The sequence below is a fragment of the Macrobrachium rosenbergii genome, chromosome 9 (genome assembly GCF_040412425.1).
Source record: "Macrobrachium rosenbergii isolate ZJJX-2024 chromosome 9, ASM4041242v1, whole genome shotgun sequence".
NCBI classification, from domain to species: Eukaryota; Metazoa; Arthropoda; class Malacostraca; order Decapoda; family Palaemonidae; genus Macrobrachium; species Macrobrachium rosenbergii.
This window is the reverse complement of record NC_089749.1, coordinates 33,360,491-33,374,812: the sequence shown is the minus strand read 5'-3', so window position 1 is coordinate 33,374,812 and position 14,322 is coordinate 33,360,491. Positions and strand designations below refer to the sequence as shown.

At 41.3% G+C, this 14,322-nt stretch overlaps 1 protein-coding gene across 1 annotated transcript; it reads right to left on the bottom strand.

Annotated features, from left to right (window-relative positions):
• Window positions 1–9,131: 9,131 nt before the first annotated feature.
• LOC136841931 (uncharacterized) lies at window positions 9,132–11,111 on the bottom strand. Its single transcript, XM_067109346.1, has one exon. It carries the CDS (start codon window positions 11,109–11,111, stop codon window positions 9,132–9,134), a length of 1,980 nt encoding a protein of 659 aa, XP_066965447.1.
• Window positions 11,112–14,322: the final 3,211 nt, after the last annotated feature.

Sequence of the window (14,322 nt, the reverse complement as noted above, 5' to 3'; positions counted from 1 at the left end):
TGAGACTTAGGGCCGTTTTAATCCAACCGAAACTCACGAAAGGTACAGAGGAGTTGACATGGTCTGAATATTTAACGGGGGAACGAGCTGTTTAATGAAGTGATTCAAGTATCGACAGCTGATGGTCATTTGGAGTATTGCCTATTATTTTAAATTCTTTGTAATCTATGTTATATTTGCATTTTTTTGGCGTGACATCTTGTGGATGGAAATTCTGTGTTTCATAGTTTTAACCCGGTCGGTAACTTACGCCACGATGAGAGTCATAGCGCACCTTTAACAACCTACGAGTGGAGCCCACGTTCTTCCCCAGGTCACATCTAGAGCAATTAAACCACACGCACACACACACATACATATATTGCGTGTGTGTTACAAGATATAAATACATGGCCCCATGTTTTAGTAGTAGTTCAGTAGAATAAAGATAGGTTACTAAACGCTGCCACTCCCGCCCCCCATCCTTCTCCTCGGTATAGAATCGAAGCTTTCACTATTAGAATATCTTCTTGAAGTGAAAAGAGCAATTGAAAGTGTTACATAGGCAGAAAATGGAGGAAAGAAGTTTGATTGACGGGACAGCAAATTATGCAGGGCATCAGAGGGTCAGTGAGTGAGAAAGAAATGAGAACTTGCGGAAAATGGGTAACAGAAAGTGGAGAATTGAACTGGATATCGATAGGGGCTTTATTGAGATGAGCGATTACAAGAAGGATGAAGACCAGAGAGAATGGTAGGAATGTTACAGAGCATCCGGCCTGAATAGGTGATTGATCTTGATTATGTAAATTTAATGCCAGAGGAACGATTGCATCGATTCGCTGGTTGATGGAACAAAAAAAATTCTCTTCTTATCCCTTCTATTTTGTCGGGTGTAATTTAAGTATTTGATTACGATATTTTGCGTGTAAGTGCATGTTCGTTTTGGTTACCTGCACAGGAAATGAGTTGCGTCAACTCAATTTCAGTTAAAAAGTTTGCAGAAAGGTGGAGTGAAAATCGTGTTACATTCGCATCTAGGATTTACGTAGTTGAAAATACGTCAGTTAATTCACCGTATGTGAGGTAAGTATAGAAGCGTTTATTGCTAACGTTTTTGTTGTGGGGATGTACAGAAGCATTTATAACATCGAGTATTTTGCTTCCATTTCATCTGACGAGTTTATGATTATGAACAGATGAACAATATTCTTATTTTCGTTGTCTGTGAAACAAAGGGTGTTAAAATTTTGATGTTAGGGTCACAGCTGCATGGACATTACGCCCAAAGATTGCTGACTGCCTCCGTTGAAGAACAAAGCCCATGTTGGGAAACGATGAAGTGTTTCCTTTGAGATTAAAGAATTTCAATCGTTAATGAATGCTTATATAATAAGTCTTGTTCGAAAATATATTATTTTATGCCTCCAGTTGTTTATTCATACTAGCTCTTAAACGAAAGACACTGTGAAGAAGGGAGCGGTACTCAAAGTGAATAGTTGTAAAAGGAAACCTTATTGTTTAAATTATATACATTATACTTCTAAAATAAGAAACTGCCTTTGGAATTACTTGCACTCGCTTTGAAAGGAAAACAAATGTCTTTCGTTGCGTAAGGAAGTTGGGGAGAAAAAATGAGATCATACTCCGAGGAAATGTTAGACTTACCTCGCGGAAGAAAGTAAGTTATAGGAGGTGGGGAAGACTGAAGAAGAGAGTAGGTGACATGAAGGAAACTACTACTAAACTGTTCAAGTTTCAACGCTAAACAGATCTCCTCGGTAAAAAATCCTGAAGTGTTACGTAACCAGGTGCTTCGAGAACGCATGAAAGGAGAAGGATCGCTCTCTTTTCGGTCTTGGAGCAATTTTCGAAATAATTGCACCTAAAAGAGAAAGCAAAGCCACTTTGCAAAGCAACGAGAACCTGGGTAAAATTTAAAAGATGAAGCCAAATACGAGAGCGATATCCGAAGAATGACTTGTGGAAAAGTTCAGCAATTAAGACGGTAAAAAGAATTCACGGTGTCGAAACAAGAGTGGGAAATAGGATTCAACTTCTCCACAGTTTGACTCAAACACAGCTTGGTATTGTTGTTTCGCATGTCAATTTATTTGGTTAATATAGGGTGAAAGGGGGACACTGCTTGGAAATCATTCATCCTGATGGCCGTAATGGAAAAAATTCTTCATTCCGACTCTTTCATCGGTAATTATGCACAGTTTTACTACGTATGTGTTGATTTAAATGATAAATGGAAATGTGAATCGTTCATTTGTTCAAAGACTGTGCACATACCACTTCTCTAGATACTTTTCCTCTCCGACTTGTGCAGCTTCAGCTACTTCGATAACTGTTTGACTGACTGAGCAGATAAAGTCTCCCTCCCTTACACATACACACACACACACACACACACACACACACACACACACACACACACACACACACACTCATCCTCATCTAAGGCTTTCACAGAGCACCGATGAAGACGTAACTTTTTTTCTTACCAGCATGTTTTTTTAGGGGGGCAATGGGCTACTTGAAGATAATATAGTTGCCTAGAAATAAAAATACCCAGATGTTCCTGAGCCTACAGTTTTAAATATACTGTTATATCTGTTTTTACTTCCTACCCTGACAATAGAAAAATAGCTTGTTATATTCTGAGTATTTTTGTCAGAATATCTACATTTGCTTCACTATACGTATACATTTTATATTTATAAAAGCTGAAGATATGACTAGAGTGTTTTATCCAAAAAAGTTATTGTGAGAATAAATGTGAAATGGAATTGTTATATGACAAAAGTGAGACAGAAAATGAAATTCATTGTTTGATCTAAAAGAAAATACGGCATGTAATTACGTCTTGCCATTGCCGCAAAAATTTCATGGACGGTCAAATGTTTGAGTTAATTACAAATGCAAAAGATCTAAAGCAAATGACGGAGAGCCTTGGCAGGTTCAAATGTCGGCTGTAATTTATTTAAGAGAACAATGAATATCATCTCCAGGAATTTTACCTCGAATCGAGTTGAGCCCTTTGTTGTTTCTTGCAGCAAAGTTTGGTTTTCATTTACTGAGAGTTTTTGCTGATTTTACTCAAGCCTTGTCTTCTCCACCCTTCCATTTTTCTGCTTCTCCCCGCGAACAAAGGTGTTTACTTTGCCAGACTTCTCTTTGGTTCAACGACCGAAAGGGAGTTCCACTCTCCCGGAGACTTTTTCTTTTATGAATAAAATTCTTCTCTACATTCAATTTCTTTCTTTACCAATCAAAAAATCTTCTCAATGCACTTGTCTCCTCACAATTCTTAACCTATAGTAGTGTCAATCACATGTCAAGTATAATGTCTGAATAATGTCTAAATACCAGCGTGTGTCCATGGCTATTAAATTTATATTTTTCCTTCCATGATACTGTACATATATATTTCTCAATTTATCATTACTTGTTCTGTTATACTTGAATCACTACTCAGAAAAGTATATAAAATTTCATGTTATGAAAAGATTGCATAGAACTACTTCAATTGGCAACGAAGTGCTTGGGTTTGCAAACAGCAAAAAATATAGAACCATCCATTATTGTCCCTCACGGGGTTGGACTCCTGGGCGAAGACGGGCGGATAGGAACGTTCTGTTAAAATCCCACTGTGCCTCTGTTGGCCTGAGATTGGAATTAGCTGGTAGTTAAATGGCTCCGAAGCGTCACCGTAAGTGTCGGGATTTTCTTCGACTTTTATTATTTTTGTTATGATTGGTGCCCTGATGTTATGGGCCGATGACAAGGCCTTGAGGAGGCGCACTCTCTAAAACTATCTGGTGGGATTCAATAAAATTTGGTCAACAAATTACAGTTTTATTACAAAAATAAACATTTAAACCCATTAACAATACTGAACATGAATGAAAGAGCATCACGGGCGGCTAAGCCAATGTGCATTAAGAACCAACACTGATTAATCGTTAATAGCAAATTTCCACTGCACACGCAGTTTCTTACTACTTCCACCAATCCAATTCAAGGAACCTGAAAGCTCTCTGGGCTTTGTTACTTGTAGCCCTTAGGGTCTTTGATATCACGTGCTTGAAAGACACTAAGTCCACGACTGGACGAAAAACACAACAAATCGAGAACTATTTACTCTAAACTACAATTAAATGACATTCTTACACTTGCAGCTTTCGTTTGCTGCGCAAATAAAGTTCCTCATCGCAAGGATGACACATCTATACATGGATAAAGATAACTCACAGTTCCTACGGAATTCGACCTGGTATGGCGATGGCTGCCAGAGAATCGAGAGACACACTAAAACATCACGGTACTTACAACGTTCAGGACTAGGGCAGGAATGAGGCGTCGCTTCGCCCTACTTCAAAGGAAACTTACGCTTTCCCGCGTAAACTACAGAATCCTTGTAATTCAGGCGGGAATCATCGCTTATTTAGGCATTACGGAGATCAATGAATCTACTTTACTTGTGAATAGGAAGAATGACAGTTAAGTTATCATCTGGGATCAAAGAATTGACTCGAAGTTCTGGCTGAAGGCCGTAATCTGCAAATTCTTGAATGGCTACGGAGTCCTTGGCTCCAAATCTCTACATAGACAATTTAGCTCGTACTAGGGAATAGCAAATCATATTCATTAATGAATATTCATAGTGTCTTCATTACTATAAGACGCGCTCCTTCCTCCAGGCATTTAAGAATTACTTCTTAACTCTGTCGCGTATTGGACAACTTTCTGCACAATGAACTGCCCGCGAGATCCTCAGTTTTGCCCCAATTTAACGCAACACTTGTGAAGTTAAATGGCGGGAACTCGAATGATCAGTTCGAAATTCCCGACATACTCCACACCCGAAGTATGGGGCGTTGAAATGCTGGACAATTCAGGAAAGACTGAGCTCGGGGGGGGGAGTAACCACTCCTACACTACTCAGTCAGGCTCACTGCGTAGCGCTCCACAGCAACTCTAACAGAGTACACAAAAAACATGACATGGCAAAAAAAATCACATCAATATCACACCCTGGGGTAATCAATGTCACACATATACAAACAAAATATCAATGGCAGATATATACATATAAATGTACCCATTCACATAAGGTAGACATGAATCAGCATAGAAACTCAATAGGCAATGAGCCTGCAATAAGATCAAAAGCATAAATGGAAAATCACAATCAAGGAAACATGAATATACTCTCATAAGGCCATCTGCCTTTAACCTTCTTCATGCAACACGCATGTTGTTCTAGGCGACACGTCTTCAATAATAACTCTAGAATGTGTGCAACAAGCATAACCAGTTCGATAGGCCATTCGCCTTTAAGGAAACATAGATTACACTGAATCAGTATGTACTCTTTCACAGGACACATGCCCTCAAAACTCTTTCACTTCTCTTATAAGAAGTACTCATTACTCATATACATTTTGGTAATTTACCTTGAGGGTGGGGGCTATCTCCGCACAATGCTCGACTTGTTTGCGCAAGAGGGGGCTCCCACTACCTTACGCTGACCCGACGCACTTCCATCCTCTGAGGATTCAACTCACCTACACTTACTTGGGTCCACCCTCCCTGCCTACTAGAATAAGGGACCTTCCCGTTTTCTTTCTTCTGTTTCTAGCTATAACTTAGATATAGTCGCTTTCCATTAAGCGCTTCATTAACTCGTGCTGCTTAGCAGCAGCCTTTCTCAAAGGGCGTGCGGAACGTCTTTGGCCGCCTAACTGAACGTCAGCGTCACTACCACTCGATACCTCAGTATCATTCACTTCAGCACTCTCACTTACCGCATTGGTATCGCTCGAATCGTTACCAACATCGTCAGTGTCTTCTACGTCACTCAAGACCTTTGTGGCTGGTTGTTCGGATGTTGCAGACAGTGCCATCCCTTGGTCGTCCCCAGACGTCACAACATTTCCTGGAACACCTACTGCTGGGCTGTACGCTCCCTCGTCTCGGACCTCTTCGTTGCCGTCGTCGTCACGCGCCATCTCCTCCGTCGCACCATCAACATCGTCACGCCGTTCGTCTCCAACGCCATCATCGTCATCTGAGGGGGCAAGTTCCAGGGGGACCAAGTGGCTGACAGCACGCAGGGACTCAACATCTTCGAACAATACCTTGGCCGAACGCACGACACCGTCGTCGTCCGGGTACGTCTCCACGACGCGTCCAAGGGGCCACGTTGCCCGCTTTTGATTTTCTTGCTTTATTAACACGATGTCTCCAGGGTGTAGCTTGGTGGGTTCCCCAGACTGACAATCGTGTCGGGCTCTTAGGGCACTTAGGTACTCCTTCCTCCACCTCTCCCGGAAGGCCTTTAAAGTGTCTGTTAGCTTTAGATATCGATCCCGTAGCCTCCGGGAGGTGAAGGTAGCATTAAGGTCTTCATCTGGTAAAACAGGTGCCATTAAGTTAATTAAGTGACCTCGTATTAAATGAGAGGGGGTGAGGACCTCGTCCTCGCACTTGTCACCGCTATACATCAACGGCCTATTATTAACTACCGCCTCCGCCTCTTTCACTAGAGTTAATACGTGGGCCTCTGGCAGATACTTTCTCCCGAGGGATTCGTAACACCAATCAGACGTTCGAAAAAACCGCCTTTCCACGGCGCACGGTGGGTTTGAAATCGCCATTCTACACCAGTCCCCTCAGGAACTGCTGGACTTCATCCTCTTCATAAAGTCCCTGAAGGAGGTTGCTGGCCGTCTTGAACGTTTGGTGGTTATCAGAAGTGATTAAGGTCGGGGCTCCATGCGTAGCACTGAATCTTCGAAGAGCTAGAACAAATTCCTCCGCTTCCAAGGAGGGGCAGAAATCTAAATACATGGCCCTGGTGGCCATGCACGTCACGAGGAGGATATAGCCTGGTCGTGTTTCTGTTTGTATGGCCGCGGTGTGGTCCACGCCGACTGCGGCAAATGGTTTCTGCAAGGTGATCCTTTCCTTCAGCAGGGGGGGTGGCAGTGGTCGTCTCATCAGCGGTTGGAAGGCTAGCACGCACTCTGGACACTTCCGTACAACTTTCTTAGCAATAGACCTCAGGCCCGGCGTCCAGCATTTCTGTCGAAAAATCGCCATTAGCGTATTGACATTACAATGGAGGTGCAAACAATGCAAATACTTTAAGTATGCTCTGACTAAGTGTCCCTTGGCAGGCAAAAGAATTAAATGTTTCATCTCTTCAATTTGGGACACTCGTCCCCTAGTGCAAATCAATTTATCTACTATAATTAAATTTAATTGACTCACAAAATTCAGTATCTCACGAGGGGGTCTGACCTCACCCTCCAAATATGCATACACAGTAGGTAAATAGAATCTTTGCTCTAATAAGACAAGAGCTCGAAAAGGATCCCTTTTCACTTTTGCAAACCTTAACACTAATCTGGTTACTCTAATCAAAATTCGGAACTCAACCTCCCTGAGTAGTAGGTCCCATATCCCTCCTGGGGGAATAGAGCTTGTTTCTTCCCTCAGTTCCTGCACCGCCGCTACCACGGTTCTGATATTCGTTAGATCTGCCTCTTTGAAAGGAACAGGCTCTCCTGCGATTCTCAAGAACTCTGGACCCTGGCGCCAAAGAGGGTTCTGCTGCAATTGCTGGATTGTTGTGCCCCTAGACAAGACATCAGCAGGATTCTGTTTGCTGGGCACATACTTCACACTGAAATCACAAATCTGGCGGAGAAAAACAACTTCCGCCACACGGTTAGATATAAAGATATTTTTTGTTGTCCTTGGCATCCGGGGATGCCACCCAGGCTAATGCCACTTTGCTATCTGACCAGATACTAATCTCTTGTGGCTCTATTAGTCCTTTAATCGTTTTCGCTAGCCTACAACCTAGCAGCAAAGCTAAAAGTTCTAATTTAGGGATGGTGATTTTGAGCATCCCTTTCGGAGTGATTCTCATTTTGCTGGTGAGTAATCTTACGTTACCTTCTTTATTTCTGACATACGCTACAGCACCATATGCCCTACTACTGGCATCGGTGAATATATGGAGTTCGGATCTTCTGACTCCTGCCGCTCTAGGAAATGTTAAATCACCGACTGATTTCAACTCTGCTAACAGTTCTCGCGCTTCTTTAGCCTTATCCTTACACAACACGTCATCCCATCCAATCTCTTGTTCCCAAAGTTGTTGGAGAAACAGCTTTCCCCTAACAAATAAAGGACTGATTAAACCTAGCGGATCATAAATTGACACTAGTAAAGATAGTACCCTACATTTTGTAGGTACCCATCCCTCCCCCAATTCACGAATCCTCTCACTCTTTCACACACAGACAGTCGACGTCTCGAGCCCATCTCAGCCAGATCACGCTCACACTCACAGGTTCTTTCCGCTCTCGCTCGCTATGGAAGGCTATACTGTTCGTTGCCCACCCTTCTAACGGCATTCTGGCCCTATCCAAAATTGCATGGACAGATTCTTGTTCTTTTTTCATCTCATCCAGACTTTCAAAGGTACTAACATAGTTATCAACGTAAAATGACTTGCTTAATTCAGGTCTTCCTTCTAAACTAAAATGATGACTCAATACTTGTTGTAACAAAAAGGGACTAGCCATGATGCCGAACACCACGACTCTGAAAGCGAAGGTCAGCGCTCGACCTGCTACCTCTCGCCACAGGAATCTTGTATATTTGGCATCACGGAGATCTAATAATACTCTATGAAATGCTTTGCTTATGTCTGCAAGCATGGCGTATTTATTCATTCGAAACTTTAGAAGCATATTATAGGCCAACTCTACTAAATTAGGCCCAGGTAACAGGCATTCATTTAAGGATTTAGTATTCTTAGCTTTGGATGAGGCATTGAATACGATTCTAAGGGGGGTCGTGCGGCTATCCTTTTTAATGCCGAAATGCGGCATGTAGAATCCTTCTATTTTTGGATCTTTTACTTCATATATAAATCCTGCCTCCAGGTATTTGTCGATCACTCCCTGATATTGATTATAGTATTCCTTGTCTTTCTGAAATTTGGTTTGCAGCGAATCCAGCTGTGCTACAGCATTTCTAAAGTTTGTTTCTGGCCTACCTTCTGAACGGAATGGCAAACTTACTTGATATCCCTCAGGCTTCTTCGTTACACTCTGCGAAACCTTTCACATGGCTTCCGCTTCACGGACAGTGTACTGCTCGGATGGGGCGATGCCTACGGTATCCAAACGCCACCATTCATCAACATCAAATGCAATTGGTTCGCTCGCGACCCTACATACCATGAGCGTTCTCACATGATCTATCTTGTGACCTTTTAATAGCCACTGTGGCACTCTCCCGTATGGCGACATGCCATTATGGGTCAGAAAAAGACTTATCCCGTCGATCTTTTCTATTCCAATAATGAGATAATTAAAGAAGTCTGCACCCACAAGAATGTGCACGTTTCGTAATTTATCGTTCTTACTGTCAGGATCTGCTAACGTGACTCCCTTCCCTACTAGGTGTTGTCTTACTCTTACATAACCTGCGTTATGAATCGGGACGTCTACGTTCTCGTGAACAACTAGTTTCATTCGAACAATTCTGTTACCCATCTCTACCCGGCAACTCACAACGTCATACTGGCCACTGATTTCTGCGGAACCAAAGGGAGCAATGTTCAACGCCACTTTGCCTACCACTGGCAGGCCTAACTGCTTTCCAGTTTTAGCGGAGATAAAGCTTCGTTGACTCCCAGTGTCCAAAAACAAGCGAACCCGTTTACTCCCCTGCTTGTGATGGATCTCGGCCATGGCCGTTGGCAAAATCGTACAGGGAAGATCTACACTAGACGTTTGGGCTACTTTGGCGCTCTTACATGGTTTTGATTCTAGTTTCTCTTGGGGTGGACGGGGTTTTCTATCATGCTGCCTGGGCGTCGCATTTACTACAGGGCGGGAGGTTGTAGCTTGACTGTTACTTACTAAACTGGGATTATGAGTATTTCGGGACGAAGTGGAGGGAACGGAATGTGCTTTTCTGAAGCTGCTATTATCACAAATGGAAGTATTATGATTATTTCCACAACTTGTACATGAATTGGGGTTAGGGCATCTATCACTACGGTGACCTGACTGAAGGCAATTAAAACACAGGCCCTTCCTTAGTAGAATGCGGCATCTGGCAGCCACGTCACTTACTCGGCGGCATCCGTGAGGCGGGTGCCGTTCATTGCAAAAGGGACGAGAATTATTCTGCATGGGTTTCGTTTTGGGTCTAACGCTGACATCGTTTTTCTTATCAGATTCTAATTTCTCGCCTCGCTGTAACGTGTCATCTTCCAACATGCGAATTATGAAGTCTATAGCTTCAAAAAATTCTTCTAAACTATAGTCGCATTTTCTGAGGTGTTCGACCACCTTTCGATAGAGCTTACCTTCTGACAACTTCTGATTGATAAGGCTCATGACCATGCCATGGCCTATATCATTAGTACTGAGCCTCTTTATTTGCTCAATGATCACTGTTAACTCAAATCTGAACTTCTTCAGCTGTACAGGGTTCAACGAGGGTACGAATATGTTGGCAAGTTTTCGATGCAAGATCACGAGCGTTTGGTGTACATTACCATATTGCTTATCCAAGAGATCTAACACTACCTGGTAATTCGCGGCGGTTACACTTAGGGATTTAACGATCCTAAGCGGATCCCTGCCCAGAGTCCCTAACAAGTAAGTAAATTTGGACACGTCGTCCAAATCTGCCCTTCGATCCACGTGGATCGTGAACAATTCTCTGTAAGAAGCATATTCCTGCACTTCCCCTTCAGAGGTGGGGAGAGGCAGCGGTTTCAATTTGGGGAGGGAAACATTCCCTTTCTGAGTGACTTTCAGTTTATCGATTGGATTCAACAAAAGGGTAGAAGCTCGCACAGCTTCTGCTAAGGCTTGCCTGATTCTGGCATCTAAGCTAGATTCTAACTTTACGACTTGACGTTTGTACAGCTCTCGAAGCCGACCTTCTTCTTGTCTCAACTGCGTGACCAAATTTTGGTACACGCTCTCAGAATACGTTTCTACTAACGCATGCTGTGATTCGGCCAGTAAGTCCGCTGTGAGACTCAGCGATGCCTTGATGTGGACAATCATAGCCACTGCCATTTTGGATTATGTACTCTACTTCTTAGGGGGCGGGGGTTATGTAAACTAGGAAACTAGGATTTTTCTTACGTTAGAAAGACGGGGTACAAAGACTAGTGGCACGTGTGGCCAATTGCACATCGGAACAAGCTGAGCCTAGTTGTTTTGTCTGTCTCTCTCTCTCCTGATCAATCTCATCAAACGATTGAGGAACGCGTTACGGATTTCTGAATCAAAATGGACTCCGTCCCTTTGTTTGCCTTCGCGGTAGGCACGAGAGTTCATAGGCAAGTGTCGGACTCCGTACCGACTTCTTTTGTAGCAGTATTTGGAGATTCTCGCATTAAAGTTCTTTACTTTCTTGACATATTCAACGGAATTGATAGCAAAACGATTATCAGGGAGATACTCTCTGATCTCTGCGTCGCAGATAGCAATGATTTCACAAATTTTCCTCAAGCGTTCGATAAGAGTACGTAAATTATCCCAAACAGTTTTGGGGTGATCAATTGCCAGGTCGTTTCCTCCTATATATAACACGACCAACTCATACCATCTCTGCCAGAATGATAGACTACTATCTAAAAATTGACTGACCAGACCTCCTGGCCTTCTATAGATCTCAATCTGGTTATCTGAACACTGTGGCAGATTCGGTGGGAGCTGACTGTGTCCTATCAGGGCTACCCTATAGACCATACTTTATTGAAATTTCCCTTCAAGCTCTAGAGAGCACTTGTCATCCGGTTCGAAGGACCAATTGTCGGGATTTTCTTCGACTTTTATTATTTTTGTTATGATTGGTGCCCTGATGTTATGGGCCGATGACAAGGCCTTGAGGAGGCGCACTCTCTAAAACTATCTGGGTGGGATTCAATAAAATTTGGTCAACAAATTACAGTTTTATTACAAAAAATAAACATTTAAACCCATTAACAATACTGAACATGAATGAAAGAGCATCACGGGCGGCTAAGCCAATGTGCATTAAGAACCAACACTGATTAATCGTTAATAGCAAATTTCCACTGCACACGCAGTTTCTTACTACTCTCACCAATCCAATTCAAGGAACCTGAAAGCTCTCTGGGCTTTGTTACTTGGTAGCCCTTAGGGTCTTTGATATCACGTGCTTGAAAGACACTAAGTCCACGACTGGACGAAAAAACACAACAAATCGAGAACTATTTACTCTAAACTACAATTAAATGACATTCTTACACTTGCAGCTTTCGTTTGCTGCGCAAATAAAGTTCCTCATCGCAAGGATGACACATCTATACATGGATAAAGATAACTCACAGTTACTATGGAATTCGACCTGGTATGGCGATGGCTGCCAGAGAATCGAGAGACACACTAAAACATCACGGTACTTACAACGTTCAGGACTAGGGCAGGAATGAGGCGTCGCTTCGCCCTACTTCAAAGGAAACTTACGCTTTCCCGCGTAAACTACAGAATCCTTGTAATTCAGGGGGAATCATCGCTTATTTAGGCATTACGGAGATCAATGAATCTACTTTACTTGTGAATAGGAAGAATGACAGTTAAGTTATCATCTGGGATCAATGAATTGACTCGAAGTTCTGGCTGAAGGCCGTAATCTGCAAATTCTTGAATGGCTACGGAGTCCTTGGCTCCAAATCTCTACATAGACAATTTAGCTCGTACTAGGGAATAGCAAATCATATTCATTAATAAAAATTCATAGTGTCTTCATTACTATAAGACGCTCCTTCCCCCTCCAGGCATTTAAGAATTACTTCTTAACTCTGTCGCGTATTGGACAACTTTCTGCACAATGAACTGCCCGCGAGATCCTTCAGTTTTGCCCCAATTTAACGCAACACTTGTGAAGTTAAATGGCGGGGACTTCGAATGATCAGTTCGAAATTCCCGACAGTAAGAGTCAAGAAAAGTGCAACAACTTTATCTCAAAACGACTGGCAGCGAAATGAAATAACTAAACACTTGTCGCCACTCCTGTAAAGGTGGAAAACCCTCTGATTTTATTTTATTGTATGTAAAATGTATATATATATTTTTATATACTTATTTATATATATATATATATATATATATATATATATATATATATATATATATATATATATATATATATATATATATATATATATATATATACATACATATATATATATATATATATATATATATATATATATATATATATATATATATATATATATATATATATATATATATATATATATATATATATTTATATATTTATATATATATATATATATATATATATATATATATATATATATATATATATATATATATATATATATATATATATATATATTTATATATATATATATATATATATATATATATATATATATATATATATATATATATATATATATATATATATATATATATATATATATATATATATATATATACAAATGCTACAAATGTCCAAGAGATGCTTACTTAATTCTGGGATGCAATGGATGAACGCAGGGAGTTCTTTGCATTATCAAGGAATCTACTGTATTTATTACACATCTGACTCAATATTAGGGCAACTTCGTAGACAAAGCAAGGGAAAGTCTGTGGCTTTGGGCCTTCTCATGTGAGGGAAAATTACGTAAACTCAAGGGTTCTCTTAACTAATTACATTTACATGACCAACACAGATCAGAAAAATGACGAATTACTTGGCTGGTCATAATAAGGCCCTGTTAAATGAATGAGTCCTACACAGGATAAATATTCTACACCGAAGATGTCTTCATAACAGGAACACGCAGAGGGGTTGTAGAATGGGTATTGCACATGGGATAGAGCCAAGTGATTCCACAATCGAGGCCTATCTGCAATATATGCAAGACGGTTACTTGCAAGGATAATAAGATGCTCAAAGGAAACTGAGGGAATGGACAGATGGTGCCAAATAACTCAGTTCAACACTAAATACATAATTACGTTAACACTGGGTGCTCCAACACAAATTACTGAAGGTGATCACACAATGGAAAATACATGAAAATCAGACAGAGAAATAACAGGAATCGTGACTGACTAAGAAACCTCATTCTGGTACATTACCTTCGTCAAGATGACGGTGTCCTTGTTTGATAAGGCACTGGTGATGGAGGAGGGAATTAAAATGCCACTACAAAGGTATACTGGTTCGAACGTCGGGGTTGAACACATGGAATGTTCAAGGGTCAGGCAAGGGTAAGACATCTGT